The sequence below is a fragment of the Amphiura filiformis genome, chromosome 11 (assembly GCF_039555335.1).
Source record: "Amphiura filiformis chromosome 11, Afil_fr2py, whole genome shotgun sequence".
Taxonomy (NCBI): Eukaryota; Metazoa; Echinodermata; class Ophiuroidea; order Amphilepidida; family Amphiuridae; genus Amphiura; species Amphiura filiformis.
Genome location: NC_092638.1, coordinates 66197570 through 66220500, shown reverse-complemented (window position 1 = coordinate 66220500; position 22931 = coordinate 66197570). Strand labels below are relative to the sequence as shown.

The 22931-nt window shown below is 37.1% G+C and overlaps 2 protein-coding genes across 2 annotated transcripts in view; one reads left to right on the top strand and one right to left on the bottom strand.

Annotated features, from left to right (window-relative positions):
• The window catches only part of LOC140163871 (uncharacterized), a 224768-nt gene that overhangs the window by 16680 nt on the left and 185157 nt on the right, over positions 1-22931 (top strand). Inside the window, exons 10-19 of the mRNA XM_072187185.1 lie at positions 955-1044; positions 3114-3216; positions 4174-4296; positions 5116-5211; positions 6502-6637; positions 8575-8621; positions 10911-11060; positions 11969-12129; positions 12746-12800; positions 14306-14333. Of these exons, the coding sequence (XP_072043286.1) occupies positions 955-1044; positions 3114-3216; positions 4174-4296; positions 5116-5211; positions 6502-6637; positions 8575-8621; positions 10911-11060; positions 11969-12129; positions 12746-12800; positions 14306-14333 (989 nt within the window). The remainder of the gene's footprint in view (positions 1-954; positions 1045-3113; positions 3217-4173; positions 4297-5115; positions 5212-6501; positions 6638-8574; positions 8622-10910; positions 11061-11968; positions 12130-12745; positions 12801-14305; positions 14334-22931) is intronic.
• LOC140164169 (uncharacterized) overlaps positions 17903-22931 on the bottom strand; it is a 5809-nt gene continuing 780 nt past the window's right edge. The window contains exons 1-3 of the mRNA XM_072187411.1: positions 21291-22931; positions 20354-21241; positions 17903-17919 (exon numbers count right to left, since the gene is read on the bottom strand). The exon at positions 21291-22931 is cut by the window's right edge and continues 780 nt beyond it. Coding sequence (XP_072043512.1) covers positions 17903-17919; positions 20354-21241; positions 21291-22931 — 2546 coding nt within the window. The remainder of the gene's footprint in view (positions 17920-20353; positions 21242-21290) is intronic.

Sequence of the window (22931 nt, the reverse complement as noted above, 5' to 3'; positions counted from 1 at the left end):
TAGATGTAAAATTTAGTCACCTATTCAGGTAATCCCATTTGAAATTTGCACTCCCTGTATGGAAGATTAATTCATGCCTTCAATAGGGGGTGTATGGACTTCAACTGAAATAGCCCAATGTTGATCTACAACAAACATAAGATAAAGGCAGGTGTTTTAGGTTTAAGTAGACCTGTAAATTCTGTGCGAATTTCTTATGCCTGTGTAATGAGTTTGAACTTAATTGCCTGTCATTCATAGAGGGTGTTTGGATTTCAATAGAAATAACCACTTGATGCTGTATCTATTTTAGATATCAGTTTGCAGGGCTGGATTTACCTTATTGGGGGCCCTGGGCCATGCCAAAATTTAAAGGCCCCCAAATGCACCGTGAGGAAGGCATGTTTACTCAAGTGGCCTATATTAGATATAAATATCGACGGTGTCGTCGGGGGCAATACAATTTAGGGGAGACAAGCATAGATTTTACTAGACTATTTTAGACTGTTTTAGCCCAAATTGGTGCTGCATTTTGATATACTACAGGCCAGTTCGCCCAAACATGGGTGTTTTTTCAGCTAAAATGAAAGATGCAAAGAGCAATTTTGGGGGCCCCGGGCGCATCTGGCCCAATGGTAAATCCGGCCCTGTCAGTTTGTCATATATAGTAATTTCCATGCCATTGTGTAATGACGTCAATGGTGATCTCTAAAGCACATGTGAGTTGTGGTTCAGGAACTGCCTTGTTGTGATTATACTTCTCACTAAAGCTGAATTTATACTCCATCGTTGAGCGACGAGCATATGGTTTCTAGCCAATGAGATAGCATGCTCTTTGTTGTATTGGGAATTGGGATAAGCGTACTGCCTCATTGATCAAATACCAATGGCTCGACGCTCAGCAATGGAGTATAGATTCAGCATAACAATGGGAGGCGAATATCTACAAACGACTGCTATTTTGTACTTTTGCAGGATTCCCAAGATTTATTTTGGTACAAGGACACACAAGCAGATAGCACAGATTATAAGGGAGCTGAAGAAAACAGCATATAGGGATTCGAGGTAGGTCCAATGTTCAAGCAGTAGTTTCCGGTTACATGTCCCATACAAATGAATGTTCTGTTATCATAATACTAATTACAGAGTGTCTGACCGTCCGTCTGTCCCCGCGCTATCGCATGCCCGCGGAGTATCAACGGGTGTGTGCGCGGAGTACCGATGGGTGCATCGGAAAGCATTAGGCCTACGTGTGACTAACAGGTGCATCTCATCATCCTCAGCCTCATCGGACCAATAGGCCTATATTCAACACATATTTCAATACGGAACATGTGCATGTACAGATATGGGTAAAAGCATATGTGTGGATATTCATACATAGTGGTGTATAAAATGATAATGATGACTTCAACACTACACTATTTTTTGCTCACCTGTCAGGGTTTTCTTTAAGCATTTTGCTGAAGGGGTATTTTCAAATTTTTTTGACCCTTTCAATTGTGAATTTTTCCTCTGAAGGAGTCAAAAACATTGCCCAAGGGGTATTTTTATAATATTATTACCAAATTAACCTCATATTTGGCCATTTTACCCCCAAAAGTGCAATTTTTTGCGCGCTTCACACGAATTTATTCCACTTTTGCACCATATTTCAACAGTTTAACTTCAAAATGGCAAAAATTTTTGTACCATAAACTTATTCTTTCTCCAAAAGGTGCTGTATTCACTATACTTCAAGACATTTTTTCACACCCCCCCCCCCCCCCTCACAAGTCAAAAAGATATACGCCACTGTTTGGAGCAGTGGCGGATCTAAGGGGTGGGAGCAATTTTAGAAGAAAATAATAATATTTAAAAATGCCCCCTGAGAAGTAAGAAGTTTTTGCAAAATGAAGACCTAATTGAAGCAATTTGGTGGATCATTTTGGCAATATTAATGTGTAAAATTTTAGTTTAATAAAGCCAACATTTGTGAAATGAGCAGTCCATGGAGTCTTTCGTGGACGGCAAGTTTTCCCTATTATGTTAGGCCTATAAATTGTGTTAAACATAAATTGGCAAATGTCGAAAGCAGAAGTGAAAGTGGCCATTTGTTTATCAACTACGCAGGGTGATGTTCCCCCCTTAGAACTTGGAAACTTTTGCAAAATGAAGACCTAATTGATGTGATTTGGTGGACCATTTTGGCACTATTACTGTGTCAAATTTGAAAGTTTGAACAGTTGAAAAGCCAAAAATTGTGAAATGACGGTCCATAAAGCCTTTCGTTGTCACGTTTTCCCCATTAGACCTATAAATTGTGTTAAACATAGGGCCTAAATTGGCAAATGTCGAAAGCAGAAGCGAAATGGTCACTTGTTTATCCACTACGCATGGGGGTGTCTGAGGGGATGTTCCCCCTGAGAGGGAAAAATTTTGCAAAATTAAAGTCCAATTGAAGACATATTTGGTGCATCATTTAAACAGAAAAAAGGACCCGAACCTAATTTGCAACATTTCAAACTGACCTTATACAATTTTAGAGACTCGCAATCACTAAAACATACATGGATCAATGCTGACAAAATGTGATGGGTCCTACATATCGGGAGTAGGTCCTAAATGCCAAAAGCCAAGAATAAATGCACAATATCGGGTGTTTCTCTGTTCAAATCTTGCAATATCTGAACGCGTACGCCGTACGTTTCAAGATGTTGTACGCTTTAGACTGTGGGACTATGGATTTGAAGGAGTCAGAAAAGTGCCCGAACGCGTAAATATGCGTCTTTTGTGCGTTATCGTAAACCCTGTCACCTGTGACATTTTCACTAGCTGGACTAGTGCCTTCAGCAGGTGGTGTTGCTGTGATGATATCTATGATCTGTCAATCATGATATAATATTGGATGGCTGAGCATGATACCATAACATATCGGATGAGTCATAAAAATATCGGACGAGCCAACGGCGAGTTCGATATTTGTATGACTTAATCCGATATGTTATGGTATCATGCAAATAAGCCATCCAATATTATCATTATTAGGTTTTCTTAACTCCTAATAACCCTGAAAACATAATAATGAAGTAAATTGAACTACACCTCATTTCCTCATTACACTCAGCTTTTGAACCTAATTTATTTGTTTACAGAATGAGTATCCTAGGCAGTCGAGAGTATACATGTGTGCATCCAAGAATATCAAAAGGACCTAACAAAAATGAAGGATGCAATGAGTTACGCAAAGGCAAATTTGTAAGTGGTCAAGATTGCAGAACTAATTTCCAAACACTTCGTTTATAATTATTGAGTGGAATGTTTGGTATGTCTGATGACCCAATGAGCTATTTCATAATAATCCACACTTCCTCGGGGGGAGTATGAATTTCAAATGGAATAAACATATAAATCACCCTCTGTATCTTTCACAGAGGGTGAGGATCAATATAGAGTTGGTTCATGTGGTAAATCCATTTGAAATTCGTACTCCCCCTGTCAAAGATATTTTCAAAATCTTCCACGAGGATTGTGGGCTTAAACTGGATTAGACCAATGTATGTACTGTTTTACCTACCATGAATTACCTCATTGACTTGCCTTGGCTCTCCATGCAACAGCGTATTGACTTTAAAGTCCTCGTTCTGGTTTTCAATCCATCCACCATGCAGTAAACCTCTAAATACATGTCTGCCATGTTTCAAGTGCATACTGGCTCCAGACAACTGTTGTGCATCTTTATCTGTACCTTAATTTTTTCAACTTTGTACTAAAAACTCTGTGCTGGGTCTATGAACATTGAATATGTGAAACATCTGTTCATAATTAACTATAATAAAAGACATTTTTGCTTTAAATTAATGGAAAAGTATGTTTTACATACATCATTGTCATAACTATAATCATTTATAGAATAAACAATAGGAATTTTGTATTACGCTCTTGTCTTACACTTACAACGCTGTACAATTTTCACCAAAAAAGGTTGAAAATGCAAACTTTTGCACAAAAAAAGCCTGATTTTTGCATCCAAATTTCAACCATTTTGGCCTAGTTTCCATAATTCCAGGATTAAGACCAAACATAATACTGTGGCCACCTCGGCTATAACAACCTGAATGGGAATCCAAATATTTGAAAAGACCAATCCAATTTTAATGAATCTATTCTCCATTAATACAAATTTTATATTATCACATCCTCTTTTTTTTGCAGGGTCAATCCTGTACATACTACAATGGAACCCATAAAATCAAGCAACAATGGCAGTTACAAGACAGAGGGTTCACAGAGGCCTGGGATATTGAAGATCTAGTCAAACTGGGCAAGAAAATTAAGGTATGTGTGTGAAGTGTAAAGAGCATGGCCAAAAAACAGACCGCTTACAAGCAGTCAAAGTCTCAGCATCACCCGATAATGAGGGCAGATTGTTCTATGAAATGCGACTGGCAAAACTGCTATGCACTTACCGCATATTTTTACAGTCGCAACGCTCTATCGTGTATACGCGAAGGCACGCAACGCTGGCGTGATTGTTAGACACGACAGGATCGAACAATCAGCCCTCATGAATATGCGAGAATTCACAGCATACAATGCACAGGGACTTTGACTGTTGATACATGGTCTTGTAGTAGTCTGTGGTGAAGAGATTATACCCAAAGAATAATTGCCCTATGTGTAACAAAGTAGGTCAAAGTTAACATGATTTAATGGCTTTGTCTTTTTCACCCTGTCACCCAGGTATAAGAAACACCGGAGATATGGCAAACTATTCTATGGTTAACATGTTTTTCCAAGCAGACCAATTTGAGACCAATTTTTTCAAAATCTGAACATTTTTGATTTTTTACCCATGTGGACATCAAAATTTGATATTTCACCTTCATGCTCATTAGTCAAGATCTGTACAACGGAGATAGGTCAAACTATGCATTTTCTGAATCCTAATAATGAGAGGAATACAAAGGTATGTTTTTACCCAGATTTGACCAATTGTGAAATTTGAGCCCTGCATAAGAGGCCATATTTGTTTTATGCAAATTTGTATTTTTTCCCTACTTTATATTTTTCCCTACCAGATCATAACCCTTAAGTCTACATATTCAAAATCCATATATATTTGTATCTGGTTTATTTATTCATTGTTTATTGCAGGCGTGTCCATATTTTGCTACCAGGGCATTAAAGGATGAAGCTGATGTAATATTTTGTCCATACAATTATCTTGTTGACCCAGTCATCAGGGAATCGGTAAGTATCCTCTATTGACTGGCTTTCAAAGTCACAGATGAGTTACGCACCATTCTAGTAGAGATTTTGGGGAAAGTGATTACTCTTGGTCACCTACACAAAACCTGAATTTGTACATGTCAAGTCAATTTACTGCTTTATTTTGAGTGTCGAACAAGTCAATCATTAACCGTCACTTTGGCAAAATCAAAGTTGTGAGTTGAACTATGAACTTCTGAAGTTGAGTTGTGAACATTTGAGTGCAATAGAGTTTCTACTTATTGGAATTACAGAATTACATTACCAGGGCAAATACACACACAACACTATAAACTTGAGCAATTTTAATGCTACAATTGTCAAAAATTAAATTAATTGTGATTCAAACAGACCTAAAAGAAGATGTATTCATATCCCAAATTTTGGTCAATTTCATCTTGGCACTTTGATATGAGGCCAATCTGCTGCCTGTCCCAAACGGCCGAACAATCACATTCCATTTGAAGACCAGATGTCATCTGGCATTTGATTGGATATATAAATGCCTGAGAATAATATGAGAACATTTGCAAAATCACATCAAATTTGAGTTCTGAAATGCCTTAAATGTATGACTGTTAAAAGGTACACGATGTATTGAAAAGGAAGGTTTTATTTCAAACTCTAATGGTGACCCGCAGGTCAAATTGCTAGAATTGTACATTAAACACACCTAAACAGACACAATGCAATTTTGCAGGCAGCAGCTTAATCAGCGCCAATATTACAAACATCCAATCCAACCCAACCCCATCCCCCAGTAGGCAATGAGGATAAAGTGCCTTGCCCAAGGACACAACACGTTGGCACGAGCGGGCTCGAACTCGCAACCTATGGATTATGAGTCGGGCGCCTTATCCACTCGGCCACACGTGCTCCCACGAAGCAGCCAAAAAAAATCTATTTTCATTATCTGAATCAATATATTATTGAAAACTAACACTTTGATGTTTCGCAAAAGTTCATGCTACAAATCATATACTGTTAAAACTTGCTTGATTTATTGTTTTAGTTATGTACATTTTACAAAAGTTTTGTTGTTTCAGCCCTCTTTACAACATAACTCAAGAACCACAGGACCTGCAAAGTATATCTGTGATATTTGAATTCTTCTACACACGCCCTATGAAATGATCAATGCAATTTTTGCCAAAACTCATTACCTTTAGCAAGATGCTGTGAACTACCAAATCGCAACAATTTAAAATAGTTGCTAACCTTAAGAGTTTAAGTGCAACAGCTGGTTACATTCTTACTTTTCTTCTACTCAAGATGGAGATATCGGTGAAAGGTCAAATCATCGTACTCGATGAGGCTCACAACATAGAAGACTCTGCAAGAGAAGCAGCAAGCTATAGTGTCACTGAAGAACAGCTACAGGAAGCAATGGATGAGCTGGAACGACTCAGTAAGTTACTGAATTTATTCGCCGTCGTAGTGTGATATCAAAATCAATCATTGGCAGGTTCGTGCTATCTGTGTACAGAACCACAATCAAAATGATCACAACACAAAGTCAGTGCTAACAGGTGTGCAAACCAAGTGTGGACCAGTCAAGATATGATATGTATTCACTATGACAGTGAATAAAACAAGCAAAATGTATGAGTGAACATTTTGCACATATGTGACTCCTACCACAACTGAGCCCGGATGTCGCCAATCATCATTTTTGAGATATTCAACCAAAATATTCTGCTTGAAATTAGCTTTAAAATGATGTATATCATGTCTATAGTACTTGACATTTAAGTAGTGAAAAATCAATAAAACAGTCAATAAATCCTTTCTTTCCTATTGTTTATTGTTAAGTTCGATGGAGCATATCTCAATAGTGGCACTGGCGACATCCGGGCTCAGTTGTGGCGAGGAGTCACATATCATACTAGCAGGAGCAAACATTGAGAGGTATTACTGGTAATTAAAGCTAGTAGTGATTGTGCAGATAATACTAAGGATTAAATCATTGCTATACAAAAATGCAAGGCTCCTTTTATGCGTTAACCATCGCCCATATGCACGCCGACATCAAACGTGTGCATACGACTTTGTGGGAAATAATACGCGCTGGACATCTAGCAGTACGCTCAATTTGTTAAAGGAACTCTGAAAAATATAATAGCAGCTGGTAAATCATCACTTTTAAGTTACTTCCAATTCAACTGGTTGCAGTTTTATGCTAAGCAGCGACTGCTGATCAATATATTGGTTATCGCTTTTTTTAAATAGGGCACGCAGCAGATGTAGAAGGAATGGTAGAGATTGCTGATCGATATATCTGCCGCTGTGACTGGTTTTTGTAGGTTCACTACTTAGAATTCACAATGTAGAAATGGGAGCTGTGTTAGCCTGCAGCCGGTATCCACCAGCCACCAATCAGGGGTGTGAGCATAGACTAATACAGACTATTCACCAACAGTCAAAGTTCATGTGCTTTATATGCTGTGAATTCCTGCATATTCATGAGGGCTAATTATTCAGTCGTGCGTATCTAACAATCCTGCCATTGCGTGCCTGCGTTGCATGTCTTCACGTTTACGCAGTGACCATAAAACTATGCGGTATGTGCGTAGCAGTTTCGTTTGTCACACTTCATGGAACGATCAGTTGATGCTGTGACTGTGGTTGTTTGTGGTTAGGCTGTATCTCATTAGGCCATGGGTGTGAGAGCAAATTTCCTTTTTTCTTTTTTTTTTTTGGCCAAAGTTTATGTGTTTACGATTTTCTGCCCTTATTTGGCATTTTTACAGCGTTTTTATGCCATTTTTCAGTTTTTTGTTGTTGTAATTTTCTTCTTGTTTGGTCTGTGGTCTCTCACACCCCCTGTTTAATGCAAAGTGGTTACTCAGTGGTCACATGACCACCTCAGTGGTCACATGACCACTTGTGAAATTGTGATCATTGAATGATCAATAAGTTTGATCAAACTGCAAAAAAAGTAAGTGCAGGCGTTCCCATGAGTAAGCCCAAAATCATTTCAAAGATTTGTGTTTGATGTCAAACACCTTGTTTCGTTATGTTTACTCTAAAAGTGGAAATTTTTCGCAGTACCTTAATTTCTGCGCTCAATGCAACTACCGCGAAAATAAAAAGCGTGATTATGTTCTTTGTATGTATAGGTCTATGTATGAAAACTCAAAATCACGAATTTTAAAACAATTGAAACGGTTAAAAATTGGTAAAGCGCAAAAATTTACACATGCGAAAATAACCACTTTTACAGTATTTCAGAGCTGCTCATCAAGGACCCATCAATTGGTTGACGGGCCGTATCTGACCCGCGTCCGTCTATTGAGAACTCCTGACTTGATGAATAACATATTTTGTTTTTGTTTTTTTCATCAGTTGTGGCAAAATGGAGGCAGCCTCACACTGGCCAAATGAAATCACTTGTAAGTATTTATGACAAGTATTTGATATAACATTTGGATGACAAATGTGGTACGGCCAGTGCAATTTGTAAATCTTAGCAGCACATATATGACCAGCTCCAATAAAACCCGGAACAAGTTGCCAGACATGTTTTTGAGTTATAAGTCTTTAAAGATGACATTCCCATAAAAAAAGAAAAGGATGTAGTTCACACACTTTGACCATTATCGAAACTTACTCTTTGATGAAACTCTTCTTAGAATGTGAAAGGGAGGATACAAGGTGTATGATTGGTACCCATCAATATCTAGTGCAGGCCTTCTCAAAGGGCGGCCCGTGGGCCAAATCCGGCCCGCGGAGTCCTTAAAAGTGGCCCGCGGCCGGGCACGGATTAAAAATAATAATAATAATAAAAAAATATTGGGGAAAAATCAAAATAGTCAAAGAAAAAAGAATGAAAATAACACTGAAAAATGTTATTCCTCTGTTGAATTGATGAATTGCTTGCATTTTTCATGCAAAATTTGTGTTAAAAATAGGGTAAACCTCTCGGCTTCCAGACCCTGGACCCACCCGCTACGACTCTCCGCTCGCTGGGCTCTATTGATTTTTTTTTTGGCCCTTCAGCATTATTGTTTAACACAATTTGGCCCTTGAAACAAATTAATTGAGAACCCCTGATTCTAGTGAGTATGGAATAGAATGCCTTAATAAAATGCAGTATAGCATCCACATTTTTTGTACATTTATGTCATGAAAGGTCATTAAGCATTAACTTGTAGTCATTTCAAGAGGGTCTAATGTTGAATTTCGGAGAAGCAGGCATTTCCTTAGGCAAAAAATCTGATGGGTACCAATCTTTTTTGATACACCCTGTATCATTGCAAAATGACCACAGTTTGGCATAACAGATGGTATGATGAAAAGCAATGGTCAGTTTGATCCTGGGTCCATTTCACTAAACTCAGTAACCGTTCGTAAAGTTAAGAATACCCAATACTATATATGGATATGTAGCTTTACGAAGGGTCCCTGGGGTTGCGGTACCTGCTGGATTTCCTTTAATACTTTGCCGTGCATTAAAGTGCAGGGTATCATCATGTTGGCCATTTAACCCGATTTGAACCCAATTGCATTAAAATTTTAATTTTTCACATGCTTTGCATGCATTTGTCACAGCAAATTTTCTTTAGAAATTGTTCCCAGTACACTGCTGATAGGTTACGGTCAGTAACAGCATTTGTATTTTGCTGTGAGTCCTGCCAGATTTTTCTTAAGAAATTTGGGTCACAGGCAAAAAAAATTAATGTGCAAGATAATGCCATAAAAAATGCCATTGAAACATAAAAAGCTCATTTACAGAAAATAATTAATAAGATATGTTTAGCGATTAAAACCTTGTGTTCGAAGCCACATAACTGACATAGTTACAGCTCCAATTCCAATCGCAGTTGATGCTCTTTTCTAAAACTAATAGATTAAAAAAAAAACCTTTTCAGGGCTTCAAGCGGCACTATATTTCCTATATTTTTCGAAGTCTTCCTATATTTTCCTATATTGTTAAAAAATGTCCTATAATTTTTTTTTAATTTAGGAAATTAAAAGGGCATTTCGAGATCCACAACCTCATCTCCCCACTTTTCTCAAAAAAGTTGAGATTTTTATATCACTAGAAACCTCTGGCTACATTATGTTTATGTACAAAATATTTCTTGCAGATTAATTCGTTTAGCAAAGATATCATGAAATTTGAATTTCATAAAACGAAATTACAAAGCATTGTCTATGGAGCAGTGTAATACACATAATCATGCATAACTCGCGAACGCTAAATCGGAATCAACTGAAATTTTGGGAATAGGTTTTTTTCGTGGATATCTAATGAAAAATGACATAAAAAGAGGATGCTAGGATCACGAAATACTCCTTTAACATATTTTTATTCACTTGCACTAGTATATTTTAATGTAAATTTTAAAACTTGTTGTCGAACATTTTCAGCAGGTCAGCGAGTAGATCTTACCCGCCTCTATTTTTTGGCCAGTATATTATTTAAAGACATCATACAAGTCCAAAATGATGCACGCATCATGCAATAATTGAAGTTTCTTTGGGACTTTTCCCCCTAATACTTATTGGTCTCTGACATACTGATACCCACTGTATTTGACTTCGCTGTCCTATTTGTCCCTAATTCCCTATATTTTTGCAAGGGCTGGCTTGAAGCCTTGCCTTTAATATAACAAAGTAGACCATCTTAGTAATATTTCTCAAACTGAGCCCAAATTCATCAATTTTTCCTCTCTCAGTGTGTTGGAGTGAAAGAATGGATCACAAATCACAGTGGTAATCTACGTCAGGCTGATTACAACCGAGCACTCAAAGTGTTCTCTGGCCAGGACATTGATGGCATGTTATTCAGATTAGGAGTTGTTCCAGACTCGTTGGCTAGTTTTAAGGTAGGAGTTTTGCAAGGTTCATGTTTTTGACCTTTTGTATTGAAGATATATGCATGAGGTTTCCCAAAAGTTTGGGAAACTTCATCATCAATACGAAAGGTCAAAATGTTCATATGATTTGAACTTTACCTCCCAGATACATACACTTAAAGTCTTAATATTAACGTAATATCCTCACAACAACCGATGCATCATAATTAACCTCTAAATAATATACCCTTTGCCATTATTTTCACGTTTTCCAACCCTGGACACATCTGTCATCTATAAAACATACTGTATCACTTTTTATTTCTACGTGATGTATACAGTCAGTACGCACTGAAAAATGTACCAGGGGTGAAGATAATTACTTTTCTGTGTAATCATTCAATAACTGACGTGTTTGGGGCTCGAGCAAACTGACATCCGGACCGGTAATCCAGCGACCGGGGTTGAATCCCCACTGAGTCCTGATTTTTTCTCTCTCAATATTTTCATATGTCAGTTTGCTCAAGCCCCAAACATGTCATTTAAAAAATAATTTCTCGAGCTTGCATCGTTTATTTCCGATCCTCGCATATATTAATTTGTGTCTCGCATTGTCTTACGCCCTGCTAGGATGAAGCATATAAGCCGCCTCCTTCTTCCTTCAATAACTGCACAGAATATCAGTTAAAACTGTATGGCTCATCTGCTTCTACCTTTGGCCACAAACTTAATAATCACCCATCGGATAAAGATGTATTTTGCTGATGGAGAAAATGCTTAATGGGGTATATCAGTTGAAATCCATACACATGACTTCTCCCACACAGGGGGTGTAGATTTCACTCCCTGTGTTGGAGTGTCTTCCATAGGGGGTGTAATATTCCATAGGAAGTGTATGGAGTTCAACTGACATTACTGATTGAAATATTATTTTATAGCATGACTTGTTTGTCATCACTGAAGAGAACAATCCTAATGACCAAGTAGAAGAAATGATGGGTCTATCGTTGAGTTCTGCCACCGGTATGATGCTTAAGGGACTACTCATTGTCATAGAGTTCCTCTTCAAAGCCAACAAGAAGTACATGCGAGATTACAAGTAAGTTCATAATCACAAAAAAAATTTAAACGTTATAAACAAAGTATATATAAATACCGTATTGTTTGTATCAAACTGCAATAAATGCCCCCTTCCAATTTCTCAATGAAAATATTTTTGATGAATAATGGATGAAAATGCAAAAAATTTCCATGCCGTATCGTGTGCGTAAGCTTAAAACTTACATCAGTCATGCCAGTGATGATGATCGCTAAATTGCATTTGTAAGAGAATTATAAGAGAATCTCTCCCCTGGTGCAAGTTCCAGACAATTTATCAGCTTTCTACTAACAACAAAGAACAAAAGAATTTGAGCACCTTATTTGCCAAAAACATTATTAGCGACATATTTTAAATTGACCTTTTCGGTAAATCCCATAAGCCTTTGCATGTTGACCTGAGATGTCGTCATTTGACGTCAGTACGCATAAAGCCGATGCGCACATCGTTTAGCGAACATCGTTACTGCGCATTGCAAGTAGAAGTGTTGTCAAATGACGACTTCTCAGTTGTACTCGCAAAAGCTTATGGGATTTACTGAAAAAGTCAATTCATTATTTGATGATCATGTCACATAATCCCCTTATGAAAGTTATTTCTGTCTGTTGTTATATAGGATTGCTATTGTAAGGACGATGGAAAGAAGAAGACGTAGAAGACATGAAAATAATGTAAGTTTATACAAACAAGAGAAGAGGCTTACGCATTATACACTGGAACATGGAAACATTAAAACATTACGGAGGACAGTTTTTATGGTCTACTGAGCTCAGCAATGCTTTGCTGTCTTCGATATAGCGCATTGTATCGGAGAGGTACCTGGCTTTTATCAAAGCCCAAACCCATTAAAGCCTGTGGCAAACTCTTTTAGGCTCCGCTCAATTGACAACGCTGCTCGATACAAAGCATTGACCAAAATATCGATCGAATCAATTTTACGACCATGCTTGAATTAACAACCCCTTGAAACCTAATTACACCACTTTATGTAAACATAAACTTACATTATTTACTTTCTATTGAGCGCAGACACGACCAGAGACATGCTTATTTAATGACCACTTGAGTAGTTGATGAGTGGGTCGTTATGTACTTACTGAACACAAAGGAAATTTATTTTGGTTTTACCATCGACCGTGTTTATAATCCTACTGCTCTGCTGAATGCTCCAATAGATATCAGCAAACTCGTATAATGTTCGCTTGTTCCTATCGAAGGCTCTAGCGTACATGAACCATTATCGAAGACAGCAAAGCATTGCTGAGCTAAGTAGACCATAAAAACTGTCCTCCCTTACAAACGCACGAGATCAAATTAATGATGCTTATTCTTTATATATCAATATACAGGGGAAAGAAAAACATCCATCGCACACTAGCACATTAAACATGAATTTTCAAATGTTTCTATTGCGATACTGTTGAAATTCAGTAAGCCAAAGAATTAAGGTACCAGTTATGTTCACTCCCTGTATATCCTAAACAGAGACAGATATGTCATTATTGGAACCAGCAGCTATTCATCTTTTAGCTCGAATTTAAGACCTCATTCATTGAAATTGTTCAAGAAATAAAGACACAATGATCCAAAATCCCAAGGGAGATGCCAATTTAAAAGTTGCAATTTGCTGCATTGCATGCTGTATTAATTTGTAAACAAAGCGTTCGCGAACAAGAAAACTAGCGCCGTGCTTCCATTGATTAGCACGTTAAAACTAGCGTCACGCTTTCATTGAGTAGAACACAAAAGTGCAACTTTTGACTTTGTTTCTTCGTTAGGTTTTAGATCACCGTTTCTTTAACTCTCAACCAATTTTTACAGATAAGGTCTTAAATTACAGGTATTGGCTGCTTGTTTTAATATTGACATATTTGTCTTTATTTAGGATATACAGTGAACACAACTGGTGCTTTAATTCTTTGGCTTACTGTATATGTCAATGAACAGATGAGGGCACATTCAGATATTGCAAAATATTTCGTGACTGTCAACCCAAGTTTAGCCAGTCTTATCAGAATGAAGACAAAGGGAACCTGTACAAGTAATGGGAGTATCATTTGATAAATTGAAGCGATCTATCATGTTGCAAAGGATTCTAGGAAGGGTAAGATAAGATAACCTTTGTGACCATGAAATCCAGAGTTAACATGGAGCTATCTATTATCTTTTCTTTCAGGTAAACCAATGGCTTATGGCTGGTGAATGTAAGTACTTTAATAAAGATTTTTTTAATGTTAGAATATGAGGCTTAAAAAATTTGCATTCCCTTAAACCTCCAAAGTAAGTTCACCACAAAATAAACTGCTCAAATAAAGAAAGTCCGCAGTCATGTAACCCGTCCTACACCAAAACCTGATCGTGTTATGAACATTTAATTGATAAAATTGTGTGCAGAATCTTGTTAGCTCCAACTTGATACCAAATTTGCCACCAAAAACTCTAAATTCAGAGAGATTGAGACCAGTATATGAAATTTGGTGCATTTTCAAAAGTTGTAAATTAAAAATGGACCACGCGGAGCTGTAGAGGTGAATGGCACAGCGCGACCATTGACATAGCCCGAAACAACCGCTAGGTCATATCGATCGCATCATGCCCTAGTATTCATCAGTAAAGCACTGTAGCAATCCATGCGTTTTAAATTAACAATTGAATAAAGCGCGCACTTCGGATAGTCGACATGGGTTCATCGTGGGCAAGCAAGCTTGACCACATTGCCACGCTAAGCAATTTCGACCGCGTTATCGTTTTGATTTGCAACTTTTGAAAATGCACCAAATGCCATAAACTGGTATCAGTCTTTGTCACTTTTGAGTGTTTGGTATCAAATTTGGTATCAAATTAGAGCTAACATGATTCTGCAGACAACCGTATCAATCAACTTTTCATAACAAGATCAGGTTTTGGTGTAGGACGGGTTACATGACTGCGGACTTTCTTTATTTGAGCAGTTTACAATGGTAAAATAATGATGTTAAAAGTGGTTTTTCAGGCTTGTTTTTAATGCATCAGAGATGTGTGGTACCAGGCCTCGAAATAAGCCAGAATTGCTGAGGGCCATTTGGGCCCTTGGAATTAAATGTTTGAGGGCCCTCACAAATGTTTGTGCTATGAACCCCACAAAAAAGTGAGAAAAATTGCCACAAATTTTGCGGGCCATTTGGGCCCGCCGGATGCGTCTTTTACGGGCCCTCACTGATTTTTGGGGGCCGAGGGCCATTGGGCTCTCCTTATTTCGAGCCCTGTGTGGTACGAATCAAAAACAGGCAAAACATTTTGCAAATTTTATAGCAAAAATATATGAAATTCAAATATGAAATAACCAAAAACAAAACAAAAATGCAACCCTATTTTTTTTCTCCAGATTTTCGGGTCAGTCGAAAAGGGCAATACACATCTTTTTTTAGAGCCCTAAGTGGATAATCATCTGTGTTGGTAATACATATGTAGTACAATACGAATTAATGCCCTAGGGGCAACCCCTGAAAATCCAGGGTTAGATTTTAAAATGATCAAACTCTATGGGTCGGATCGGGGAAATATATTGATGGATTGGGTCAGGTCGGGGCGAGTTGTCACCATCTATGGGCAGGAAAAACCTGTGTGTTTTTAGCCTTGTGTGTTAAAGCAAAACCTCATGTAGGTTACACCGGAGGTTTTGCTTTTAACATGTTCAGGAGCCAAAAACAAAAGCAGAAAAAAGGTTTTTCCTGCCCATAGTAAATATTAAATGAACGATAAATAAGGACAGATGTTTTTACATCCGTGATATGAGAACTGGGTGAGGACACTATGATTGTCTGGTAATTACACAATGGACTATTCCAGTTGTAATCCACACACCCCCTGTGGATGACAGGACCTTAAACTTTCACACAGGGGGTATGAATTTCAAATGGGGCTACCTGAATGAATAGGTGACTCCATTTGAAATCAAATCTACACTCCCAGTGTGGGGAAATTAAGGTCATGTCTTCAATAGGGGGGTGTATGTATTTTAACTTGAATAGCCCTTTCCACATTGTGTTCACAAACCTAACTTCATCAGGTGAGTGCAAATGGTATAGGGCATGCATCGGTCTTAGTTTTCAATTAATATTTGATCATGTCGGATCTGAAAAAAGTTAGTACGGATGGGGTGAAGCTGGCACAGGTTAGAATTGCCCTGTCCTGGTTGGTATTATTCGGGAATGTCAGGATTGGGATGGAAAAATCTTGTTGTGCAAGGCATTAATAGATACCATATTATTCCATCTACAAGCATGTATGCCTGTAAACAAGGGTTTTTTTGATGAAAGAGATAAAAGGCAGGCACCCTCCACACAAACATTATTTGAAGTTTGAGCAACTATATTACTGATACAGGCAGCTGTACAAACATATACTATTATAAGACCAACCTATTGTTATGTTTTATGGAGGGTGTCTGCCTTTCGTCTTTTAAGTAAAAAAAAACCCTAGATGGATTTCTATGGTACATGCCTTCATGAGAAGCAAAAAATACAAAATGTAATAGCCCAGTAGCACATTTGTAATAGAAGCAAAAATACAGAACCCATATATCATTCATTCATTACAGTTTTATTCAAACTATGTAGTATCGTGGAGGCTAAATTGTGACAAAGTTTACAATATTTAAAAATATACATAATTCAGAATAATAACAAATATCTAAAAAACATGCAAATTATGTATACATTGCAAAATAACATTAATACTTCCAAAATATTATTTAACCAATTAAAGCGGAATGAAAAAATTAAGATGATTAAAAAGATTATTTTTGATTTAAAATGCTATAAAATGAAGAAGGGGAGCAAAGAAAATGTGGCTGAAGCAGGATTCAAACCAGTGCTCTACCATTGGTGCTATCCAGCCTTACGGTGATCCCATTACCAATTATTAAAATGCTAAAATTACTTTTTTTATATGTTGATGTTACACTTAATTAATATTACAGGAACAAGTACATCTTTTAAATTCAGGGGTGTGAGAGTTCATCTTTTCAACTGATTTCCTTTTTTTGTTTGGTGTTTTTACCCCGATTTTACTCTGTGTTTCAGTAATTCCTCTTTTTTGATCTGTGGCCTCTCACATTCCTGTGTCTTTTAAAGGACAAGTATAAAGCATGCGTTCTTATCGTTAGATCTATTCTTTAGATTCTGAAAGAAAAGGTATTTATATTTGGCATCCCAGGCCTTCATTTCTGAAAATAGCAGGAGCACAGTTAGTCACTCTCCTATGTGTACTGAGGAGCTTGACAAGGAGCTCAATTATATAATATCAATATTAAACCATAGCATTTTCAAGAAGTGAGGAGCTCAATTTACTTTTCATGAGAGCTGTAGGAGCTCCGGCTCAATTGAGCTCCTCAAAAATGAAGGTCTGGCATCCTAATTAATAATTTCAAGAAATGTCTGTTGTAACGCTTGTATATACTTTGGTTTATTTCTAATTTGGTATTTTGTAGTGATGTCAATGTTTTTATGCCGCTAGCGTGCCCTGCGTGTAGACTCTGCGAGATTAACTTAACAGTTACAATTTTGATATTCTGACCAGCCTTGAACATATCCTACAAAAATAATTCTTATGCAGAGATTCAATTTATGTCAAAATATGTTAGTTCAAGAAAAAAATTATTATGTCAGGCAGTGTTGGATCTATGTAAAAGCATACAACAATCAACACAAGGGCAAAGATTAGTCACAGATTCACTTTTGCAATTATTTGTTTGGTTGAAGATTCACTGCATGAAAACGCATTGGGTCAAGATTCACTGTTCGGTTTTGTCTGAAGATTAAACACAATTTAACCAACGAAATGGTGAAGGCTTGAGGAGGATAGGGTCGAGATTCCCTCCTAACGAATTCCCTCCTGCATTTTAAATGTCTTAGATATTGATGGTTATTCGCCGTCGAAGTAACGTTATAATCGGATTAACTACCATAGCAATAGATGAATACAATTTTTGAATAGATCGCCTTGCACTTCAAGCAGGTTGCACTCATCACCTGTGTATGTCTGCAATCATAGATTGAATACAATACCGCACTTTTCAAAGATACTTATCGTACAGGCGCGAGTGATAAGCATTTCTTTGACATCTATGGTTCAATTCATAGGTACCGCGTGAACATTGAAGCAGGGCGATCTATTCAAAAATTGTATTCATCTATTGCTGTGGTAGTTAATCCAATTATTATGTCACTTTGACAGCAAACAGTACACTTGTTTGGTATTCTGCAAAACTCAGAATGATAGTGGATGTATGGATTTCAACTGGAACAGCCCAATGATATATATGCCTTGAATTTACTCAATTTAGTTTACATTGAGAGATTGTTGATAAGGAAAGCCAAATGTACTTTTGAAATTTTCTTTTGTAAATCAACAGAAGAATTGCCATATTTTAATGGAACTTAGTTTGTGTTTGTAAGTTGAGACAACAGGTGAAACTTTAGGTGAAGTACTTTGACCTAGCGACGTTGCATCTCAATTTGTTGCCTTGCATTTCTAGCATCCTTCCTTTTCTGCCAATAATCTGATATCTCCCCATAAATTACATACAAAAATGGATTTATTGATGAATTGATAGGCAGTATGAACCCTATTATCCATACATACATTTCTGGGGGAAGCTTAATAAGGTTACACTGTGCAAGGATGCATGTTATACACAATGGTACCCAACAACAAAGATCTGTAAGCACAAGGACAGACATTTTTCGGGCCATGCGTATTTCTTCATCACGGGTTTGGGTTCGTGCTGCCTGTTTTGATGTGTTTCTTGCCGTTCGAAATATTTGTATGTAACATGCTGCTACCACCATAAAACACAATAGGTTAACCCCAATAAATATCACAATGGAAATGATTGGGGAAATTTTGCTTCCAGTAATTTCAGCAGTGGTGTAAGTAACATTTTGTTCATATTGTTGTGGATCTATGATAACATCTTTTGGGTAAAGAGTTCTTCGGATGCCCCAAACTAAATTCTGCCCAAACTCTGTTTTAGCAATATAACCAGTTTTATTTATTTGAATACTATCATTTTTCCATGTGGTTGAGTGTCTGCGAACTATTGGGATGCCAATGCACACTTCAGAAATGCTAAATACATCACCTTCTTCACTTGCTAAGCCAATAGAAAGACCACTCATCAATATGGCTGCTAACCAAGCAAGGGCAGCACAAATTCGAGCCATTCTTGTTGTTAGGCGGCGGCTGCCAAATGTGTATTTTATTGCTAGTAAACGATCAATGCTTATCAGGGTAATAAAAAATACGGATCCCTCACTAGATAATATTGACAAAAACCCTGCTAGTTTACAAGCGAATCCTTGTCGCCACTGAAAGGCATATGATGGAAAGAACTCATTGTAGTATAAATCAGCAATAACTAAAATGAGCATGTTGATGCCCATGAGGAAGTCTGAGAGTGACAATTGTGATATGAATAATGTTTGAACTTTGTTTGCTTGTCTTTTTTGTGAGCGCAGGTAATATGCAATTCCATTGCATGTTAATGCAAATAATCCAATAACCCATATTGAAACCCTGATAGATACATCTGGCAACATTCTGTTACAAGTTAAATATTCCGGACGTGGTTCTTGAGAAATGCATTGGGCATCTTCAATAAAGCAGCAGGATGAATATTGGTCAACTAATATCACAGTTGAATTGCTGAAATTGTTGAATGATTGATTCGTTATTTTGTACATGTCATTTCCCCTAAGGTCAATAGTTTCTAGTTTTGTTTGGAAAGCCTTAGAATCAATTTCTTGAATAGTATTATGAGAGATGTTTAGAAATACAAGCTCATGTAGATGATGAAATACATATTCTGATAGTTCTAAAATGTGGTTATTGGAAAGAAAGAGAGACTCTAATTTCTCCAGTCCATGAAAGGTTTGTGATGTGAAGTTTTGAAGCATGTTGTCACTAAGATCTAAGACTGTCAACTCTACTAGTGTTCTAAATGAAGGCAAAGTTATAAGAACATTTCTACTTATGTTCAAATAGGTCAATGCACTAAGATTTTTAAATGCACCAAAAGGAATTGTCTCCAAACTGTTTCCAAACAGATCTAAACTTAACAAATTTACAGTTGAATTAAACAAATCTGTTGAAAATTGGTCAAGTGTGTTCTTGCTTATATCAAGAACTATTAATGTTATGAGAGACTGGAAAAGCAGGGATGAATTTATCTTCAACCGATTACATCTTAGGTTGAGTGATTTCAGTTTGTACAATGTCTTAACACAGTCATCTGGCAATGTAGCCAAGTTATTGTGACTCAGGTTAAGGGTCAATAGTTCCTGCATTGAAGAGAATATGTCATGTGATATCATAACCAAGTCATTATGACTTAAGTCAAGGGCCAGTAGTCCTCCCATCCTGGAGAATATTCTATTAGGCAAGGTGTTCAGATTATTATAGCTCATGTCAAGGGTGCTGCGGTCTGTGTCTGTTAGTGATGTGAATATCCCATCTGATAACACGGTCAAGTCATTATGACTCAGATCAAGGGTACCATAGTATATTTCCTGTAGTGATGTGAATATTCCATGCGGTAATGTGGTTAAGTCATTATTACTCAGATCAAGGGTACCTTCGTATATTTTCTCTAGTGATGTGAATATTCCATTTGGTAATGTGGTCAAAGTATTATGACTCAGGTCAAGGGTACCATGGTATATTGCCTGTAGTGATGTGAATATTCCATCTGGTAATGTGGTCAAGTTATTATTACTCAGATCAAGGGTACTTCCCCATATTTTCTGCAGTGATGTGAATATTCCATCTTTTAATGAGGTCAAGTCATTATTACTCAGATCAAGGATACCAATGTGTATTTCCTGTAGTGATTTGAATAATCCATCTGGTAATGAGGTCAAGTCATTATTACTCAGATCAAGGGTACCCATTTCCTGTAGTGATGTGAATATTCCATCTGGTAATGAGGTCAAGTTATTATTACTCAGATCAAGGGTACCAGCATATATTCCCTGTAGTGATGTGAATATTCCATCTTTTAATGAGGTCAAGTCATTATTACTCAGATCAAGGATACCATCATTTATTGTCTGTAGTGATTTGAATAATCCATCTGGTAATGAGGTCAAGTTATTATTACTCAGATCAAGGGTCAAGGGTACCTTGGTATATTTCCTGTAGTGATGTGAATATTCCATCTGGTATTGTGGTCAAGTCATTATTACTCAGATCAAGGGTACCATCTATTATTGTCAGTAGTGATGTGAATATTCCATCTGGTATTGTGGTCAAGTCATTATGACTCAGATCAAGGGTACCATGGTATATTGTCCCTAGTGATGTGAATATTCCATCTGGTATTGTGGTCAGGTTATTATTACTCAGATCAATGGTACCCTCTATTGTCTGTAGTGATGTGAATATTCCATCTGGTATTGTGGTCAGGTTATTATTACTCAGATCAATGGTACCCCAGGATATTCTCTGTAGTGATGTGAATATTCCATTTGGTAATGTGGTCATGTCATTATTACTCAGATCAAGGGTACCATCTATTCTCTGTAGCGATGTGAATATTCCATCTGGTAATGAGGTCAAGTTATTATTACTCAGATCAAGGGTACTATAGAATATTTTCACTAGTGATGTGAATATTCCATCTGGTAATGTGGTGAATTTATTATTGCTCATATCAAGGGTACCATGGGATAGTATCTGTAGTGATGTGAATAATCCATCTGGTATTGTGGTCAAGTCATTATTACTCAGATCAAGGGTACCATCTATTATTGTCAGTAGTGATGTGAATATTCCATCTGGTATTGTGGTCAAGTCATTATTACTCAGATCAAGGGTACCATGGTATATTTTCTGTAGTGATGTAAATATACCATCTGGTAATGAGGTCAAAGTGTTATGACTCAGGTCAATGGTCTGATCTATTTTCCTTAGTAACATGAATATTCCATCTGGTAATGTAGTGAGGTTATTGTAACTCAGGTCAAGATAGAAAGATTCATGTAGTAAGCTGAACACATCCCTTGGTAGGATGTAAATGTCATTGTGGCTCAAGTCAAGATACTGTAAACTAACTGATGAATGAAATAAGCCAGGTGTCAAGTGAGTCAAATAGTTGTAACCCAAGTCAAGTACTTCTAATTGTGATAAATTCTGAAATATGGTCATGGAAAGTATGTGAATGTTGTTATGGTCTAAGATTAAATATTTCAGTGTGTTGAGATCTGCTAATGCATCTGACTGAATGACATTTAAACTGGTGTTAGCAAATGATAGACCCAAGATAGTTGGTTCATAGACTATTAAATCTGCACTGGTCTTACTAGTACTGTCTGTAATGCACAAATATTGCCAATTTCGATAACCTAATGTACATGTACAAGACAGAAGGCACTCACATTCACACTTGATTATGTGAGTAGTAACTTGAAAGGAGATAAAGTCTTCTGGTCTGTCATACCAGTAATCTCTGATTCTATATTCCTTGTTTTGTTTGATTTGCTCTACAAGATTTTCATATAGAGTCAAATCACACACAGCAATTGTATCAGATAAACTTTCAAAACAAGTTGACATATTTACATTTTCAGCACATATCTCTAGCAATATGTCAGTGTTCTGAAAGTGAAACCTGAATTGGCTTCCACTGATAGCTATCATGCAAGGAACATAGTCATTTGACACTAAAGTATATCGACCTGAACACAGCTGCGTTTCATTTCCTAACATTTCTATATAGAAATAAGAGTATACAGTGTTCAGACCCAAATGTAGTATTTTGACAG